General features: G+C 41.6%; 1 protein-coding gene across 1 annotated transcript in view; it reads left to right on the top strand.

The window, feature by feature from the left end:
- Positions 1 to 21,817, top strand: part of SLC9A9 (solute carrier family 9 member A9) — a 325,848-nt gene that overhangs the window by 91,450 nt on the left and 212,581 nt on the right. Inside the window, exon 6 of the mRNA XM_073359753.1 lies at positions 5,594 to 5,699. Within this exon, the coding sequence (XP_073215854.1) occupies positions 5,594 to 5,699 (106 nt within the window). The remainder of the gene's footprint in view (positions 1 to 5,593; positions 5,700 to 21,817) is intronic.

A 21,817-nucleotide genomic window follows, 5' to 3' on the forward strand; every position in this document is an offset into this window, starting at 1 on the left:
ATGCCAAAAATATCCTTTATAAACCAACTTAATAGACACCTGTGTTGACTTGGGTAGGGCCAAGATTGTGCTAGATTGAGCATTTGCTACCATGTCACCTCAGGCCATGAAATACAGGAAAGAGAGAACCAGATTTGACTTAGATCAAATACTAAGAAATTCCCAGAAGTTCATCAGCTTAGGTTTCCTGTCACCGTATGTTTTAATGAAGATCATCAATGTGTTGGGAATCAGGACATGAATATGTCATCTGCACTTATGGCAGTGTTTTTTACTTCATCAAAAAAGTATTTGTGTGCAGTTCTCAAGGCAATATCTATCTATCTATCTATCTATCTATCTATCTATCTATCTATCTATCTATCTATCTATCCCTCCACTTATACTTACATGGCTATCAGAGAGCAAAATTTCAATCCTGAAATATGCTAAGTTCTTTAAGCAAAAGTAGTTTGACTTTTGCATACTCACTATAAAGTATTTGGGGATGTACCTTGATTATTTATCATCCTACATAAAACTCAGCTCTATCTATTCTTAAATGTCTTCCAAAAGCAACACAGTGTAGTATCTAATACCATGTTTTACTTCTAAGTATAAGATAAAACTATGGCGTCACAGATTTACTGTGATAACTGTTGGCAAATGACTTTTTAAAGGAGATCATTCTACATTCTAAAAAGCATTCTCACTGTAGTATAATTTAAAATATCATCTCCCAGGTATCCAAGTACTGATAAGTTATTTTAGTAGGTCCATGCATCATCCTGATTACTACTTACATGCACATATGGTTTTCTGAGTAACAGCCATGTTAGTCTGTATTCGCAAAAAGAAAAGGAGTACTTGTGGCACCTTAGAGACTAACCAATTTATTTGAGCATAAGCTTTCGTGAGCTACAGTTCACTTCATCGGACGCATACTGTGGATTCTACACTTTCCACAGTATGCATCCGATGAAGTGAGCTGTAGCTCACGAAAGCTTATGCTCAAATAAATTGGTTAGTCTCTAAGGTGCCACAAGTACTCCTTTTCTTTATATGGTCTTCTGTAAGCAGCTCACAATTAATCCCGTGTCCTGCCATCCAGCAGAAGGACTCTGTAGAATGAGGGGAAAAAAAGTAAACGCTATAAAAATAGATATATAAATCTCACATTAACTCCAGTTCAAATTATTGCAAATTCTGATTCAAAATAATCATATAGAATATCTTTGAGTCCTTAACCCAGGTCAATATGAAATCCAAGCCATTGTAGTTTACAACTCCAGAACTCCTAGCTGAGAGACTGCTAGAATCTATCCTAGGCTAGACAACAATCTGGTCATCTACACTTTTAAGTCTTATCTTTTCTTCTTCTCATATTTTGAGAGAGCTTGTTGGTGTGGTGATTTAATGGCTGTAATGTTTGTTTTGATTCTTCTCTATCCTTTTATTCATTTTGTTTGAAGAGGTGCTTAGAGAGATTTCTCTGTGCAGCCTGGATTCTTGATTCCTTACATTGGTTTTATCTGGGTTTACTTGTCCTTTAAAGCTGGTGGCAGAATCCTCCAGGACCAACATTAGTTGTTCTCGGGGGGCCTTTCTGTGCGACAGAGGGCACAGTTATTTCATAAATTCAAAGGCCAAAAGGGACGACTGTGGGCATCTAGTGTGCTTTCTGGTATGACACAGGCCCTAGAACTTCTCCAGAATATTTCTTAGAGCAGATCTTTTAGAAAAATATACAATCTTGATTTAAAAATTCCCAGTGATGGAGAATCCACCACAACCCTTGGTAAGTTGTTCTAGTGGTTAATTACCCTCACTGTTAAAAATGTATGTCTTATTTCCAGGAAGAATTTATCTAGCTTCAACTTCCAGCCATTGGATCATGCTGTACCTTTCTCTGCCAGATTGCAGAGCTCATTATTAAATACTTATTCACCATGTACATACTGATAGATTGTGATTAAATAACTCCTTAACCTTCTCTCTGTTAAAATAAATAGATTATGCTTCTTGTGTCTATGGCTGTATGGCATGTTTTCGAATCCTTTAATCATTCTTGTGGCTATTCTCTGAACCCCCTCCAATTTATCAACATCCTTCCTGAATAGCGGACACCAGGACTAGTCAGAAGTGCCAGCTTGAGATTCCCCTGTTTATACATCCTAATACACCAGAATATTACGTAGCAGAATATTTCAACAGTCACCCATCCCTTAGATCATTGTTTTTTACACAGTAGTCTTGTCTGCTTGGAGCTCTTTGTTAAAATGTCTCACCACTGAGCTAGTGCTGGTGCCCCTCCCCCGGGTGGAAACAACAGCCGTTGGCAGTTTTACTAAGCGGAAGGTTAGATGGCACAGTGGTTAATAATGTTGGCAGGCAATCTGCAATGGTGAAAGATTGTAACGACAATGTCACTGTAAGCCCAGCCTGTGAGACTCTTCCCTAAGGAAATTCCAGACTTTTCTAGTGTATGGTCAAGTCCGGGGGAAACAGGGGAGAGAGGGGGCACTTGAAAAAGGCAAAACCGAGCCTAGCCCTGAATGTTCAATACCAAGTATAGATGGTGGCTTCTTGCTTGCTAAGTGGAAATGGGACAGCAAGAGAGAACACACTCCCCCATCCAAAAACTATCATATACCTTCCAATGCAGCAGCATTTTCATTAGTTCCCAGTAAGATTCCTTTCCTTTCCTTTGTTTCCACTCCTCATTTATAAGTTGCTTTATTAGGGGAGGCCAAAGTGGTGTATGGGAACTTTGCTTTAGAACAACATTCCTATGTGGAACTCAGGATCAACTAGAAATACAGGTGCACATGGGTTAAAATCCACACCTCATCATGCAGCCCTCAGCATCAACTACTACAGCTCTTTGATTTCATGCCCAGAATAAGGGAATCTTTCTAGAAACCCACTGATACCCAATGAAGGAACTGAACAGACATTCAGTGCTCATTTCCTCTCTGGTTTTCTATCTCATGTAGGCTCTCTTTTTGCAGTCTCACAGCCAATCATTACAGGGTCTCTCCTCTGTTGTTGGTTCCAAAGAAGCCCTATCGGTATTGGATCTGGAATTTAATAAACTTTGAGGGAGAAGCGGTGGAGTCAGTGTGGCAATTTGTGATTTAGGAAAGAAATCCATCCAGGTCACTAAGGGCTTGTCACTTAAAATGCTACAGCAGCACAGCTCCAACACTGCATCTGCACCACTTCAGTGTAGACACTTCCTATGACTGTGGCAAGGGTTCTCCTGTTGGCCTAATTATCCACCTCCCCAAAAGACAGTACCTAGGTTGACAGGAGAATTCTTCCATCAACCTAGTGCTGTCTACACAGGGACTTAGGTTAGCTTAACTGCGTTGCTCAGGGATGTGAATTATTCACACCCGTGAGCAACATAGCTGTAAAGTTGACCTAATTTTCTAGTGCTGTCTACATGAGGACTTAAATTGGCTTAACTACGTTGCTCAGGGATGTGAATTATTTGCACCCCTGAGCAGTGTAGCTGGGTTAACGCAGTTTTCTAGCATAGACCAACCCTTGAACACTGTTGGAATTTTCCTCTCCCCTCACTATTCAGGGATTGCTGGGAAATGCTGTTCCATGGCATTCAATCAATAGCCTTGGTTCAGGGACAGGGCATGTTGCAAAAAGGGTCTATCTAAACTCTGCCTTCTCTTCAGATGTGGAAGAAACATTGAAAGAGCTGGATAGGCTAAGAAGTCTCTCCCAGAAGAAGGGGCAAGCGATTCATTATTCTGTTGATTTCTTCATTATTTTCATGCATTTTAGGTTATGTCTACAGTAGCACTTTTGTCTGTATAACTTATGTCGCTCAGGGCTGTGAAAAAACACACCCCTGAGCGACATACGTTACACCGACAGAAGTGCTGGTGTGCACAGCACTATGTCGGCAGGAGATGCTCTCCCACCACACATTAGGGGTGGTTTAATTATGTCTACGGGAGACCTCTCTCCCGTCAGCATAGAGCGGCTACATTGGTACAGCTGTGCCACTGTAAGCTCTCCAGTATAGATATGGTCTTCATTTCATTTGACTAGACTTGGAGTCAGATCCCTCTAGAGAGGGGCTCTGATAACTTCCAGAAGGCTGGGGGAGGAAGATACTTGAAAAGGGAAAAAAAATTGTTTGTTTTCTTGGAAATAACTTCATTGGTGTGGATCTTTGTTTGGTTTGGCCTACCACACCTATATAAACTTTGCTGTTGGATTCTTGGTTACTGTTTACTTTTCCTATTACTATTTCCCAGTTTCTGCATTTAAGACCTTGCCGATAACTTAATATTGGAAGTGGCAAATGCTTGTTTTCACAGATATGGGAGACGGAATCATTTTCTATGGAATAGGGCATCCAGAATAGTACTTCAAAGCTGCTGTGTTAATCTGGATCATGGTACATAAAACCCCATAGGAGAAGTGAACATCATAATTGGGACTCTAAACTAATATTAGATTCCAAACACTCCCGTTGCTAACACCTGTTGAAAAATCCTTTTAGCAGTGGTTTCAGTTCTACCAATATTCTGTACATAAGGTCCAAAATTCTAGAAAGAGAAAAAAATCACCCACACAAAGCAAACGTTAGTTTGTGAATCTTCAGTGGTAGCTTTAGTGTAAAAATTCCCTTTTCTGAAATGTCAGATGTAAACCTGAAACCCTGGGGGCACTTCTAAACTTCAGGATTCCTATGCTATGAAGATTTAGTCAATTGCACAATTATGTACCAGAATGTACCAGTGAAGCAAATGCAGTGAGATACTGCATAATTTTCCAAACATACAAATCATTAGGAAGCTTTATGTTAAACTTTTGGTTGAAAGGGAAACCTCTGTTTGTTTCATGAAAACAGTGAATATGAATAGTAATACAGAGCATATGCACAATACTTTTCACCCATAGAACTCAAAGCACCTTACAAAGATGGGTCAGCATTATTATGCTCTGTTTACAGATAGGGAAACAGAAACACAAAGTGACTTGCCCAACATCAGTTTCCTTCTGACCCAAATTGAATGAGTTATTTCATCAGTAATCTCAAAATATAAATACAAGTTTTTAGGAAAAAAATGTTAAAATTAATGTCACTAAAGTTGTTTATAAACATCAAAGAATTAAGCCTCACAATCTATTTGGGAGATGGGTAAGTATTAACAATGACTTGTTCATGGATAGGTAAATTGGGGTTCAGATCACACAGAAGGTCCATGGGAGAGCCAGGGATCATCCCTGAGTCTCCTTACCTCCAATTCTGTGTTTTAGTCACAAGACTATTTCCCTCATATTAGGGGTAATCAAAGGTATAGTTTTAGTTTGTGTGGCTGAAATGTGGCAGGGAGGGAGTGGTCATTTCTAGTTTATGTAAAGCATGACTCTTAAAGTTATTGCTGGATTTAGGGAACTGGTGTACTTAAATGTATCCCTTTTCTAATGTATTTCATTCAATTAATGGGCAAACTGTCATGTTATATTGTTTAGATGTTAAAACATGCTTATCAAAACTCGTTCCCTTCCATTTAGCTCATTAGCTATTCTAAAATTATGAGAATAACAAGCTTACTTTGCTCTGTATGTTTCCTTCTAGTGACAGTTCTGGCTATTTTCCACGAGCTGCATGTGGATACAGATCTGTATACCCTCCTTTTTGGAGAGAGTGTCCTAAATGATGCTGTGGCTATAGTTCTCACATAGTAAGTACAAACATCTGTATTCCTTAAACAATGAAATAACTCTGAATTGTCTTGGTAAATAGCTCTCTCCAGACAAATATCAATGGAGAGTTTAAAGATTGCATTAAAGGCGTAAACTTCTGGAAATGTAATTGGTGCATTAAGTACTCAATTTCCAACGTTAATGGGATATGTGTGTCTGAACTGCCATTTTTGGTTGTGAATACTTAGCCCAGAAAGCAATAAATGTTTTAAATGTGTATATTAAATCTGATTAATGTTCTACTCTAAACAATGTGTCTGAATGGAGTTGTGCTACTAGATCCTGTAAACATGGGAGGTTTGCCAGATTGGAGGCAGAAGTTCAGGACCAGAAGCTATCTCATACTCTTTTTTTCTGCAATCTATTGTTTTCCGAGGCAAAACCACAAAGCAGTGCAGCATAGTACTGCTTATCTCCCTGTGTCTATTAAAACCAGCAGGCTTTCAGCCAGTAAATGTAAGATAATATTGCATAGCACCTTTCATTCCCAAGGATCTTAAAGCACTTCACAAATGATGGGCTACATTTACCCTGGGTTTATGCTGCCATATAAACACAAATGCTAAGTACGTGATTAGAAGGTTCCCAAGTTGGCTTCAACTGCCATGTCTCTCACAGCCTATCATTCTTTGGACCATTGCTAAAAAATTAAAACAACCACCCCACAGCACACTCAGAATGTGCTCTTCAAAGTTTCATAACTTTGCCAAATCAAACCTGATTTTCATCAGCATGCCAAAAGATACTTCTCCTCAGTGAAGACTATTTTCCTGCTAAATGTCTTCCTTGGACACTACAGCTGTTCAAAGACAGATTACAAGATTTTTTTTTATATATTGTGAAACATTTTTTCCCCTCTCTCTTTATATTCAATGACATATTAACTTATTTTTTTCCTGAAACTATCCAGAAATATTTAACAAGGCAGTTACCAAGTCTGGAAAATTTACAATCATATAGATCAGGGGTGGGCAAACTATGGCCCGGGGGCCATCCAGACGTTTTAATCCGGCCCTTGAGCTTCTGCCAGGAAGTAGGGTCCGGAGCTTGCCCCGTTCTGGTGCTCCAGCTGGGGAGCAGCGTCAGGGTCTTGCCCACTCCATATGGCTCTCGGAAGCAGTGGCATTTCCACCCTGCAGCTCCTACTCGTAGGGGCAACCAGGAGGCTCCGCATGCTGCCCCCACCCCAAGTGCTGCCCCCGCAGCTCCTATTGGCCGGGAACCTCAGCCAATGGGAGCTGCAGGGGTGGCACCTGTGGACAGGGAGTGTGCAGAGCCACCTGACTGCACCTCCCAGTAAGAGCCAGCGGGGGGATATGCCACTGTTCCTGGGAGCTGCTTGAGGTAAGCGCTGCCTGGAACCTGCCCCTCTAACCCCTTTCCGTGCCCCAGCCCTGATCCCCCTCCCACCCTCTGAACCCCTCAGTCCTAGGCCGGAGCACCCTCCTGAACCCCCAACTCCTCATCCCAAACCCCACCCCAGAACCCAATTGTTAGGGGGCTTATTCCTTCACCCACTTACTTCCCTGGTCCTTCTCGCATGAACAGAGAACAACAATACCCGAAGTCCGAAGGTGCAAACAATTCGATGTTTATTGGGGTGAACTTCCAGCAAGCTTAAATACAAGTTCCTTTTTTCCTTATTTTCGAATCCCAACTTACTTCCTGTTTGCCCCTAATTTATATAGTAATATTCTTAGCTATACCTTAACCAATCATTCTACTAAAATTTAACTAACCAATCCTAACATGGATTAGCTAACCAATTATATCCCACCACCTTAATTAGTTTACACCCAGCAAAATTAATTATACAGCAGACAGAAGCAATCACAGAACCAGACAGAGACCATGCCAATAAACAATAGCAAAGTGGGAACTATAATGACAAAACAATACAGAAGTGAGGATTTCACAACTACATCTGTAAAGACATAAGAGTTTCCCAGCTGTGTCTATTGATAAGTGAGTTCTTACCAGACAGAAAACTATCAACCTCAATTTCCTTTTACAGCTTCTAGGCACTTCCCTTTCTCTGGAGGTGATAGGCACTATAAGGACAGGATTAAATTCCTAACAGCCCAATAGCACCTTATTTCAATGTGACTAGTTTGGAATGTGAGGATGTGACCATTCACTTCCCAGCTTATGGCTGCCTCTGTCGCTTAGCCAAAGGCCTTAGCCTAAGAACAGGGCCTCAGACTGTCACAGTAAGAGAAGGCCCTTACACTGGCAGACAGTGATTTTGATTCTTTCTTTTATACCTCTAACTAGCCAAGTGATAGGAATACACCTAAATTCTTAGAGTATAGGCCTTTACAGACAGGCCTGAATATCTATATCCTAACACCAATCCCCATTTCATGAGCATTCATGACCTGCCATACAGTTTCCATACCAATATGTGGCCCTCGGGCCAAAAAGTTTGCCCACCCCGATATAGATAAAAGATTTGAAACATAAGCAACTGAAAATAGGGGGCTAGTACAGAAATATTCCAGCAACCTTAGATATTACTCTCACTACATGCTCTAGCTATATTAAAATATGAAAATAACTGACAAGTGAGTGAACAAGGCCCTGGTTCAGGAAAGCAATCCTATTCTGGAATGCAATTAAGCACGTATTTAACTTCTGTTGACGTCATTATAAGTTATGTGCATGCTTAAAGTCAAGCCTGGATAAAACTAAGCACATGTTTAAGTCTTTCTTGAGTCTGGGCTATAATGCAGCCACCTCTGGGATGGAACACAGCAACTGTCTGATAACGCACAGCAATACTACTCAGAAGTGCTTAAAGGACAAGGCATGTAGAAGAATTTCATATCCTCTTTAAGTTGTAAAGTGAGTTTTGGTAGATAGTATGTAATGAACCAAACTGGGGATTTTTCTCCTTTGTTATGACAGCTTGTTTTCACAGCCAGTACATAATTCTTGCTAGATATGTAAGATTAGTGTTAATACTCCTATTTAATTGTTCATTATCTAAATACCAGTCCTCTTACATTCACCTACACTTAAGCTCTGCTTTTGTTTTCAGAGCAAGAACAACATTTCCATCTACTGTCAAGGGTGTGAGCACACAATCTGATGCTTAAATGTAGCACAGATGTCACATTCAGTTAAGGTAGTCAGAACGTGTAACTTAACAGAGTATCTATTGTACCAGAAAACAAAATGGACAGAGGGAAATTTAAATCAGAGACTAGAAAAACTGAAAGAATTGTCACAAAATAAAAGCACACAGTTAAAACAGGAATCTACTGTACTAACCAAACTTATAAGAAATACTCAGATGGTAAAGTCTGGGTTTCTTTCTTTGATTCTGTTTTATTTGAGCTGAGCTAGTGCAGGATTTCCTAGTGAATAGCCATGTAACCCTTAAACCTAGAAGCAACTCAAACAAACAAACAAACAAAAAAAGCCAGAATTTGTAAAGTATCATTCGTTTTCAGCAGTTGGACTGCCAAATCACATATACTTCTTCAACGGTCAAACTCTGAGGAACCACTAAATACAACACAAACCTCAAAAGCACAGCAATATTGTATAGTCCACAAGTCAGGAGTTTCTAACACCTCCGCTTTTCCCTGTACACAAATACAGGTCATAGGGTTTAGTTCATATATCTGCAAGTGGAGACTGAAGATAGATAGGAGTATGACAGGTTTCAGAGTAGCAGCTGTGTTAGTCTGTATCCGCAAAAAGAAACAGAGTACTTGTGGCACCTTATTTAAATTTAAATAAATTTGTTAGTCTCTAAGATGCCACAAGTACTCCGTTTCTTTTTGCTGATAGGAGTATGCTTGCCATAAACACTGTTTTTTCTTCAGAGCTTTCTCATCTGTTTTTCTCTGTTTCTGACAGATTGTAACCCTAGTCTCTGCAGTAGGATCTGTTTACACTAGCAAGCTAATATATTTTTCTGTATATTTTCAGTAGTGAAATTTGCATCAGACAGTAAAGGAAATTCCTACACTTCTATAGATGACGTTGAAAAGAATCTGGGAGATGTTTAATTTCTAGCCTAAATAATGAGTTGTTGTACCAGTTGTGTAAACCTCAACCCTACCATGATCTTCTTTCCTGCGGGCTTTTAAGTAAAGATGTACTGCTGATAACATCAACTTCAGTGAGTTAGCACCCCAGTAAATCAAACAGCTTCCTTCTAGTTGCATGCGGAAGTATTGTGTTCTAGTGTTAAGAAAGTGCAGCAACTTTCATCCCATGGCACAGACACCATTTTATTTTTACTTTTTGAAAGTGTTACTCAATGTTTTTGCGATGTGGTGCAGTGACAATGATGTATAATGTATAATTAGACTGGCAGCAGAATATTTAAAAATGTGAAGCTCTATACACAGAAAGGATCCGTAGTAATAGTATAGTGCGATGCTTGTTCGTATATTATTTAATGAGTAAAGAGAAGAGAGAATAAAAGAGGGGCTGCAAAATGGGTTTCATCAGACAGCTGAAGAAACCCTAAATGTCTGCAAGCCTGACTCATTTTAAATGCTAAGGGGGATCTTACATTTATGCATATTGCCTCTTACCCCAGAGGATCCCAAAGTGCTTAAAAATGATTTGCCTGACTCTTGGCAGGTTCAATATGGGTTGGGAGGAGAGAGGGAAGGTTCAGTGTTCCTCCAGCTCCACTTCACCTACTTATGGACAGACAAACATGACATGGCTGCTTGTCCTTCCTGAATGGAAGGGACTGCCTATTGCACACTAATAGGAGTCATGTTGGGACAGGTTTGCTCCCCCTATATTTCTCCTCTTTTATGCATCAGTCAGTGAGAGGAGGACAGTACTCAGATGAGCTCACATGAGACCTTTTGTACCCATTTAGTAAGTGACGCTACTCAGTGTGCTACCACATGAAGGATTCCACCTGTCTTTAAATAACATAGGCCCGATACCTCCAGATACCATCCGCATGAGCACTTCAGCTCCCCCACCAGCAGAAGCAGCTTTCCAGTGTGGGGTTGCCAGGTGTCAACTTTTCGACTGGAAAATCTGATCAAAAAGGGACCTTGGCAGCTCCAATCAGCACCACTGACCAGGCCGTTAAAAGTCCAGTTGGTGGCACAGCAGGACTGGCTCCACACGGCTCCCGGAAAGTGACTGGCATTTCCCTCTGATTCCTAGGTAGAGGGGCAGCCATGGGGTCTTTGTGCAGGAACCACGGCCAATTGGAGTTGTGGGGGTGGCGCCTGTGGGCAGAAGCAGGGCACAGAGCCTCCTGGCTGCCCCTCTGCCTCGGAGCTGGAGATACATGTCACCACTTCCTGGGAGCTGCCTGAGGTCAGAGTTGCCCAGAGCCCACACTCCAAACCCCCGCCCACAGCCAAACTCCCTCCCAGAGCCTGCAACCTCTTTTGCACCCAACCCCCCTGCACCAGCCCGGAGCCCCCTCCTGTACCCCAAACTCTTCATTCCTGACCCCATCCCAAAGATCACCCCCCCACTGGAGTCCTCACCCCCTCTCACACCCCAACTGCCTACCCCAGCCCGGAACCCCCTCCCACACTCTGAACCCTGCATTTCTGGCCCACTCAAGCTGGCGCCTCCAGCCTAGAGCCTGTAGACCCTCCCACATCCCTGCCCCAGCCCTGAGCCCCCTCCCACACTCCAAACCCCTTGGCCTCAGGTCAGAGTCCCCTCCAGCATCCCAAATCCCTCAGCCATGGCCCCTCCCCAGAGCCTGCCCCCCCCCAGCCAGAGCTCTTATCCCTTCCCACACCCCAACTCCCTGCCCCAGCCTGATGAAAATGAGCAAGTGAGCGAAGGTGGGAGAGAGCAAGTGACGGAGGAAGAGGGGATGGAGTGAGCAGGGGTGAGGCCTCAGAAAAGGGGTGGGGAGGGGGCGGGGACTTGAGGAAGGGGCAGGGTAAGGGTGTTCGGTTTTCTGCAATTAGAACACTGGCAACCCTATGGGCCAGTGGCCCTTAGAACCATATTTTAATCTATATAGTTTTATAGTTTCCTTGGTAATGAATGCTATACAGTTACTCCCCACTTAACGTCCTCTCGCTTAACATTGTTTCGATCTTACGTCCCCGCTCCATTACAGAACATGCTCCGTTTAAAGTTGTGCAATGCTCCACTATAACATTGTTTAGCTGCCTGCTTTGTCCACAGCTGGCAGCCCCCCTATCAACTCCCCTACGCACCCCCTCCACCCAGTGCCTCCTGCCCACCGGCAGATCTCGCGGATCAGCACCTTCCCCCTCCTCCCCCCGCCTCCTGCCCGCAGCAATCAGCTGGCTTGTGGCATTCAGGAGGCGGGGGTAGGGGGAGGAGTGAGGATGTGGCGTGCAGAGTAAAGGGGGAGGGAGGAGAAGAGATGGTTTAAGGGTGGGGGCTTGGGGGAAAGGGTGGAGTGGGCGGCCCGAGGGTTGAGCCCCCCACACCGGTGCACCTCCCAACTATAATAATGTACTGTATGCACAGTGTGTTTGTAAACACATAGCACATGCACACTACCCTCCCCCCGCCCTTTTTTTTTTTTTGCCAGAGAAGGTGGGCCTGGGCAAATATATAACATTCCATTGTTGTTTGTTTTATCTGAAAATTCTGCCCTGGTAAGAAAGTAATGGAACCTGTTCATTTTTCTGCAGTGACATAATGAACTTTCATGGGTTTCTTTATGAAGTTGTACATTTCCAAGTAGCTTGTAATGATGAAGAAATCTCATTTTCAAAGCCTCTGAAAACCTCTGAAAAAAAGAGCTCTTGTCTTACATTACATGGATTCCAAGTCCATTTTTCAAGATTTGACTGCAGGATTTGACATTATTTCTAGCCTGTGGGTAATAAATGAGCTGTCCTCATATACTAGACTCCTTTTAATAGTTTAAAAGAGACTGAAATTTATGGGCAATAATTTGCAGATTGTGATTCTTCTCATTTTGCTTGGGTCTTCTCTCATCAGGTCAAAAATGATAGAGTTTATCCATTACCACATGGTAACCCCAAAAAGGAGAAATTTCAACCACTTAGTATAGGCCAGTAGCAGGGGCTCACAGTGTTGAGGGTCTATGCTATGGAGAAAGGGGGCGGCAAATTTGCACAGCTTTATTTGTGATTAAAGGGATGACTTACCCAAAATATAGGCAGACTTCCTTTAAACAGGGGGATTGTTTTTTTGTTGAAGTTTTAGTTTCATGGTTCCCTCTGAGTCCTTCAAAGTGATACAAATTCATCCAGTGAGCATGTTCCCCCTAGTGTAGTAATACTGTGTACAAGTAGATGCCATGCTCAAGCCATTTATTCTTGCCATGAGTTCACTGGAATCTTGTATGGGATTTTCTAAAATCACACGGGGAAAATAATGAAGCACTGTTACTCAAAGTGTGGATCAGCTTCCAGCAGGAAATGACAGTACAGTCAGTGTTCAGTTTGTGTTGTATAGGCATAATCTATGGCAATGGGTCTCAAGAGGTGGACCATGGAACTGCTCTGGGTAGTCCACAGAGCTACATCTAACACAGTGGTGTAACTTACTAGTAGATGCAATGATGATACTTCCTGATAGTTTTAGGCCAGTCCAGGACAATCTTAGGAATAATAAAAACTATTTTGACCAACTAGACTTAACACAGAAAACAAAAGAAATAAGGACCTTAGACTCTGCATGACTACTTCAAGTATTTTGGGGTTGACTATTTCTCTGGCATAAATTCTACCACGATTATATCCATGGACATCTCTTAAGTGAGAGGGGAAGCAAACACAGGAAACCAAAATGAAAAAGTGCAGTTGAAGGCTAAAGAAATTCTGATAGCAAACAGAAAGGCAAACTGGAAAATCACCTGAAGAGACTAGAGAAAGGAAGTCAAGCAACAAGGGGATATTCAGTTCTAAGATATGTAAAGTCCATTTGGCCTGCATTGTGTGTGAGAGAATAAATAGAAATGCTCAATTTACCTCCTCTGTGGGCTTGATCCATTGGCTACTGAAGTCAGTGGAAGTCGTTCCATAGGTGTAGGATCAGGGTCTTAACTAGAACTGAGTGAAAATTCTCCAACACAATAGTTTTCCTGGAAGCCCCAGTGTGGTGCATGTTCTGAGCCTGATGAGTCATTTGAGTTAATTACCTGTGAGTCCTAAGAGTTCAGCCAGTCCACAAGCAAGAGTCTAACCAGGTGACCCAAAGGAAAGCATATAGGTTCCTAAAGTAAGTTGCAACTCCAGTCTGCTCAGCATTGCTACCTTGTTGGGGATGCTCCCTGCTACCGTCTTCTGACAGACTAAAAAGAAAAGGAGTACTTGTGGCACCTTAGAGACTAACCAATTTATTAGAGCATAAGCTTTCGTGAGCTACAGCTCACTTCATCAGATGCATATTGTGGAAACTGCAGCAGACTTTATATATACACAGAGAATGTGAAACAATGCCTCCTCCCACCCCACTGTCCTGCTGGTAATAGCTTATCTAAAGTGATCATCAGGTGGGCCATTTCCAGCACAAATCCAGGTTTTCTCACCCTCCACCCCCCCACACAAATTCACTCTCCTGCTGGTGATAGCCCATCCAAAGTGACAACTCTTTACACAATGTGCATGACAATCAAGTTGGGCTATTTCCTGCACAAATCCAGGTTTTCTCACATCCCCCCACCCCCATACACACACAAACTCACTCTCCTGCTGGTAATAGCTCATCCAAACTGACCACAGTGGAGCTGTCCCTGATTTGGATCCTTTGCCCTTGAGTTTTTGGAGCATTATGCAGGGTGGATTTTGCCACAGAATTTAGTGCTCTGCTTTTTGCTTTGATTCCGGAGTCCACTGAATAGCTGGTTTTACAGTGACAAGACAGCTGCATGTTTTCATATTCTTCCTTAAACTGCAGTTATAGTCAGAAAAATGGCTATTAAAAATGACATTGTGGGGTTCTGAATATACTCCCTTAACCACTTCTATATCCAGTGTGCTCATTTAAGAGTCAAAGGCTTTTCTAACAGCCAATACTGACAGCCTGGGATCTGAAAATCAAGCTGTTTCTTTTTGCTTCTTCTTGTCCATCGAGCACCAGTAATATGGATTCTGCAGTTGGAGCTTAGCTAACAGTTTTGTTGATGAAATGTGTGACTAACTCTTCCATAAGTTCGGTAGTGTTAATAGGGGTAAAACTTGTTCTTCTCTGGAAGTAAGTAAATGATTTGCAAAGACAGAGAGCAAGTGTGCTGAGTTAGAATATGCCACTTTTCATGGTGTGCTGAAGGTTCTGTTTCTTAACTGTACTCTAACTTATATCCAGTACCCATCTTTTACTATATTCCTGTATAGCGTTTGGCCCTACCATTAGTCCAGTCCCAGGGAAATAAACTGATGCTAAAGGGCCCTTATTTTTGTCCAGTCTTTGAAGTGAACAGCAGACTACAGGGAATACTTTTAACATTTTGTTTCCTTTGATGCAAATGCATTCAGTCAGCTTGCATCCAAAAGGAATAATAAAAATGAGTGTCTTTGCTTCTTATTCCTTGTCATTTGTAGTTCAAATAGAAGGCTGTTCGACCCATGCTATGACAATGAAGGATGCATGCCTCTGCTCAATTCCACCAATTGAGATTTGTAGGGAACTTCTTGCATTTCATTGCAAGCTTCACAAAAAATGATTGTTTCAATATTGACTCGTCACACTGGGGTTCCACGATTGGATGGTTAGGTAAAAAAAACTGATTGCTTCTTCAATTTCAACTGTACTTTCACCATTCATTCGCTCTGATTATGGTTGGCTCATATTTAGGAATATCTTCACCTCTTCAGGCATTGCAATAAAAAAAAAAATAAAAAATATGCACCTAATTTGGGCTTCCAATATATATGTGCACAGACAAGAAATTATCTGTACAAAATAACCATATAGTTGCATAAATATACACAAGTGCAAAACACTGTCCATTGTCGTGTAGTTGGTCCCTATTTGTTTACAAATGTGTATTTTGTGAACACATTTACTTGTTTGAATGTCTGTGCACACACTTTGTGTGTACCATTTAGGTGCCTGGTTTTGAATATTTATCGTGTAGTGCCAAAATTTGCCTTTGAGTATAGGGTGACCAGATGTCCCGATTTTATAGGGAAAGTCCCGATATTTGGGGCTTTTTCTTATATAGGCACCTATTACTCACCACCCCGTCCCGATTTTTCACACTTGCTATCTGGTCACCCTACTTGAGTATGGGGTGATGGCTGCCATTGATGTCACATGAAGTCAAACATATAGGATATGTACATAAGCAGAATTTACCCCATAGCATCCAGGTGCATTAGAAAAAGGATCTACTGAAGCTAGTTTCAATAGAGAAAGAGAAAATGATCAGAATAACGTACTGTTATTATTTAATATGTATAGTGTTACAGCAGACAGATGCTCCAGTCAGGCTTGGGGGCCATCATAATAACCATTGTACAAGACGATAAAAAGACATGACGTGTCTCAAGGCCTGTCAAGGAAGAGAGACCAGGGAAATGGGAGCAGAGGTGGTATCAGGCAAGGGAATGGGTGGTGGGAAAAGAGATGAGAAGGGACGAACAGAATTCCAGGATAGTGGTAGATGCCACTGGAAGCAAGACAGTGGGGTAAGGATTTGTTGGGATGAGAGGAGGGTGGGCGAGTGAAAATGAGGACTAAGGAGGTGGAATTGGTGGAAGCATTGACGGGGAAAGGTATGTGGAAAGGAGAAAAAAATGTTTGGGTTTTGCTAATTTCTTTTCATTATATAAATAACTTTATTTTGTTTTCCCATATAAAAGGTACTGGTGATTTCTTATTCCTGAGAGGATGAACGGGGAAGAAACACTTGTAAAAGGTGACAGAGGGGGTTAAAATTTAAGTTCTTAAAATCATGGGAGAAAATAAGGTTTTGGGTGGGGACTTGAGCCAAACATTTTATTTATTGAAACCCTTAGACAGCACTGAGCCCAGCCTATACTGCTAATACCACGTAGCAGAAAGGGCACACACAGGGCAGTAAATCAGTTATTCAGTCAGTCAAATAACAGCATCACAATAAATTAATAAAGCAGGGAATTATTTGTACTGCAGGTTAATGAGCGAATGAATTAGGTGGATGAGGAATCCTTTCCCTCTTTGATTTCTGTAATGACATTATGATTATCCATCTACTCTGTTTACCTTTGAGGGAGTGTTTATCCCCATGACTGTTAGCCTGTAGATAATATTTTGACATTTTACATCAGTGACCATCTGGAATAGGCAATATGAGAATTGGGAGACTGAGCAAACTTGTTATAAATAGAAACTTCTAAAGGACTTTCTCCCTCTGTTAAATAGAGTCAACCCCACTAATCAAGATGGGTGCTCGCTGCATTAGTAAAACTTCTGGAATTGTTTCTAAGCATGCCTTTACATAGGTGAATAACAGTTCTGTTTTAACCACAGAAAACAATTCAGAGGAATGTCAGCAATTCTTGCCCTAGTTAGGATTTCAGCATGAGATTTGAGATTATGAACAGGATGTTTCCAGGAGATAATTCCTATCATTCCAGTACATTTCATGCCGTTTTCAATATTTGCATGCCCACTGCATTTTTATTTTTTTTTAATATTGGTACCACATTAAAAAAATTTCCAATGCTTTCCAAAACTGCAAGGTGAAGGTATTCTTAAATATAAGTTATCTAATAGAGTCTGAGGGTTTTATGCAATTTATTTAAATATATAGCCTACAGTGGCAGTCTGTTTCATGAATTGGAATAGATTTCAGTGAGTGGTGTTGTGGAGAATGCCCTCAGGGAGGTATGAAAATGTAACTTATCTCAAATCAACTGGGAATGTCTGCACTTGTCATTTCCAATCAAATCAGACTAACTGTGGGTATTTCTGTCCACTTATTCACAAACAAACTGATAACACTTACAAATATGGCATGCAGGCTCAGAATTAAGAAAGCCACTTGTGATGCTTGCAAATCATGTCAAAGAGGCAATTATTTAGCTACATTTTCAGTACAAGTGACCGTGTTGGCATCAAAGCTTCCTCTTTTCAAAGATTTCTATTGGGAGCACTTCAGAACTGAAGTATACCCTGCTACAAATTAGCTTGGTTTTTTTGAGCCCTTCCAGATGTTTTTTCTTATCCAAATAACCTTTCTCCAGTGAATAAGACAGATTTTATGAGAGCAAGATAATTACACACACAGTTTAATTCTTCTTTTAGAGACAAATCCCTTTTAGTTAAAAATGGGTGTATGGATACTGATTCCCTTGAAGTGTTCCAAAAGCAAACTGACTGCATCCTCTCTGGAGAATCATTTAAGAAAGACCCTGTCTGGATCTAGAAGTATATAAAGCTATTTTCTTGTCTTGATCTTTAACTATTCATGGTAAATAGGCCCAATGGCCTGTGATGGGATGTTAGATGGGGTGGGATCTGAGTTACTACAGAGAATTCTTTTCTGGGTATCTGACTGGTGAATCTTACCCACATGCTCAGGGTTCAGCTGATCGACGTATTTGGGGTCGGGAAGGAATTTTCCTCCAGGGCAGATTGGAAGAGGCCCTGGGGGTTTTTCACCTTCCTCTGTAGCATGGGGCACAGGTCACTTGCTGGAGAATTCTCTGCACCTTGAAGTCTTTAAACCATGATTTGAGGATTTTAGTAGCTCAGACATAGGTGAGAGGTTTATTGCAGGAGTGGGTCGCTGAGATTCTGTGGCCTGTATTGTGCAGGAGGTCAGACTAGTTGATCATAATGGTCCCTTCTGACCTTAATATCTGTAAGTCTATGAGTCTATGGGTGGGAGGAGAAGAACAGATATTGGCCAGGGGCAGGACCCCTTTCTATTTTCATTCATTGCATTCCCACCAAAGCCTTTTCACATAGCTTAAATCCCTTATAAAAATATAGTACTTGGGGATCTGTCTAAGTGATGTTTCAGCCAGTTGGGAACTGATAGATTGTGCGGTGTCACTGATGGACTGTGTAAACCACATAAAACTTCCTGTTCTTAATGTTCCAAGCCTTCTTTCCAAGGCAGCCATATCATTCATTAAACTAGTGTGCACTAGCTATTATTTCCTGGGAGGCCACATTGTGATTGACTACTGCATGAAGGGGAAGTGCACACAAGAAGCCTTCTTCATAGAAGGAACATGCCATCTTTCTGGATGGTGCAGAATGCATAACTCTCCAGTGCTTACCCAGCAGCCCTAGGAGCATGGTGCCATCTAAACTCTTTTGGTGGTCCCCCAGGGTCACTCCCCTACACAGGGTTTTGTGCTGCTTGTAGAAGCTTGCTGTAATGTTCACATTCCTGACTGGAATAAGTGCTAGTTTATTTGAATGGCAGCATCATGAGCTACACACCAAACACTGATGGCTTTGATCTTTTAAGACTCAGGGATCCTTAGGCCCCTGAGTCTATTGTTAAAGCAAACTCACATCATCCAATATGAGTGTGTGTGTGTGTGTGTGTGTAAAATATCATCTAAAACCTATATTAAAATAGAAAAATTAAGGTTGCCATGTCAAGCACTCAAAAATTAAGAAAAGCCAGAATTATATTTCCCCATTTTACAGATTGGAAACGGAGTCACAGAATCTTTAATGTCAACAGGATCCACTAATTTTGGCTGCCCAATTTGAGATGCCGGATTTTTCAGAGAACTTAGCATTTTATAGAACTTTATTTCTGTAGACCTGATCTCTCATTGACTTCAGTTGCAGTTGTGAATGTTCAGCACTCCTGCAAATCCAACACTATGTGTCTCAAGTTGGGCACCCAACAAATGAAGAACACACAATTGGTGGCCAACTGTGAAAAGTGTGGTTTAAGTGACTGGCTCAGCATCATAGGAACTCTGTGGCACAAGCGGGGAGACAGTCCAATTCTCCAGAAATAGTCCAGAAATAGTCCTGAAATAGTCTCATGGTGAAAGGAGACCATCCTTTCTCTTCCTGCAGTCCCCTACCTCATTCACTACACACCTTCCAATGCACTCTGGTCCAACTCTGGCCTGCCAGAGATATTAGTTGGTGGCGCCATCAGGAAGATGTGAGCATGGGTGTGTACCTGGTGTGGTTTACAAACTCCTCTGACTCCTGCACTTTCTGCAGTGAGAGGTCAACCCTGGCACACATCTACCTCTTGATCCTGGCACACCCTATCCATGGCCCCACAAAGTTGCAAGACTTCCTCATCAACCTCCTCTAGGTGCTAGCCAAGACAGCCATCCATCACTCCAGGAGGAAGAAGTTGGATGGTGAGGGAGAGGGTTGGTGACTGTGGGGCCTGCTCAGTGTCCCCCTCTGAATCCCTGATTATTATCCTCTGACCGGCACTCCCATTCCTGTTTTTTCTCTTTCGTTGTCCTAAGGAATCAGTTGAAACCTAGTCTTCGTGGTTCCTCCCTCTTATCTGAGGGGTAAGGCCTTTAGTTTTGGGTGGGCCACCACCTCAGGCCTGCATTCCAGTGTGATTGTTTCCTATTCCTCTTCCTTGCTGCCTGGGTAGCAACATGGGGGAGCATTAAGAACATAGAAGAGAGAGTATCCCTATTGTCAGTTCCAGTGCCCAGTGCCACAGTAGCCTACAACAACCAGGAGCAGCAATTCCGGGGAAAATTCTGGTCAGATCCCACATCCCTGAGAAGGAGCATGCTTGGTGCACATGGATTTTTCACATATTTTAGCTCCCAAACACTAACAAGTTTCTGTTGAGCATGTGAGACCTGTGAATTTTGAAAGGTTTATAACAAGGCCAAATTCAGGTGCATTTTTACAGAGATGAAAAAAGGCATCTGACAACAGAGTGACCAAAGCCCCCATCTTGCACAATTTCAAGTCACTGTTACAAAACATGGAGATACTAGAATTTTTCAGTGAAACAGTTGCAATAAGTTTTTAACATGGGCAAAAAAATTATTTTCCCTAATATGATTCTGAGAAATGGCTTAATTGTTTTTGCTGAAATTTCCCAAAACACTTCAGCATGAGGCAGCAAGGGAAATTTTAGCCAAAGCAGTTACAGTTTGGCAAAGTTAAAAGCAACTGAATATAGTATCTTATAATGGAAAATGCTGTGCAATATTAACTCTAGGTATTTCTACCTGTGCTGCTATAAAAGACATACACACACACACATGCATACACACACACACGTGCATACACACACACGTGCACACAAACACACACATGGCACATCATGTTACTGCATTTAGTACACTTCTGGAAATCATATATTATTATATGCATATGCACTGAGTCAAGCAAGGGTCCTGTGGAAAAAATAGTATGTCGTCATTTAATTAAAGACAGATAATGCACACAAAGGGTCAAAATAAGATTGCATGGCCAACCTTAATTCTGGCATTTCTTAACTTTTGAATGTTTGAATTTGCAAACTTAACATTCTTTTTAATTTTGCTATGCTGGAAGATTTTAATGGCTTCCATCAAGCAAGTCTTTGATTTCTAGACAATCATACTCCTAGATGAAGCTGATAGGTGTGCTAACCACTCTTGTTTTAGGCTAAATGGAAGGAATAACTAAGGCTCTTTACTAAGCTGAAGACAATAGAAGATACCACCTAGCAATCAACCACATAGCCCTCCTTAGGCTTTGCCAAGCTGTATCATCTGAGGGTTGCCAGTGCTAAGACTAGGCGATTGCTTGTCAAGTTGTACATATAAAGAGGCAGAAAGCAAGAAGACAAGGAGAAAAGACAGGCCCGCAGAGGGAGAGAGCTCCCTGGGGCACAGGAATCATCAGAAAAGGCAGGCTTGGAAATTGTGAGGGAGGAAACTCCTGTTTCTTCCTGCTATGTTCAGAGAAACAAGACTTTGTGCACATTTTTTGTAAATAATCAGGACTCTACCAAAGAAATAGCTCCTTGTATCATCAATTTCTCCTAATAGAAATAACCTGAGATGGCCCCAAATATTGGATAACCAATATTTGGTTACAATGTGATTTTCCAAAGTTTCAGGTGGGAGCTGGTAACTATAGAATCTGAATTTGAAAAAGCAATATTGAACTATGTTAAAAACTTTTTTAAAAAATCCAAATTCCTCACTGAATGGACTATTATAGACAATTTTTTCCTTAATAACCTCTTCCTTAC

The sequence above is a fragment of the Lepidochelys kempii genome, chromosome 9 (assembly GCF_965140265.1).
Source record: "Lepidochelys kempii isolate rLepKem1 chromosome 9, rLepKem1.hap2, whole genome shotgun sequence".
In the NCBI taxonomy this organism is placed as follows: domain Eukaryota; kingdom Metazoa; phylum Chordata; order Testudines; family Cheloniidae; genus Lepidochelys; species Lepidochelys kempii.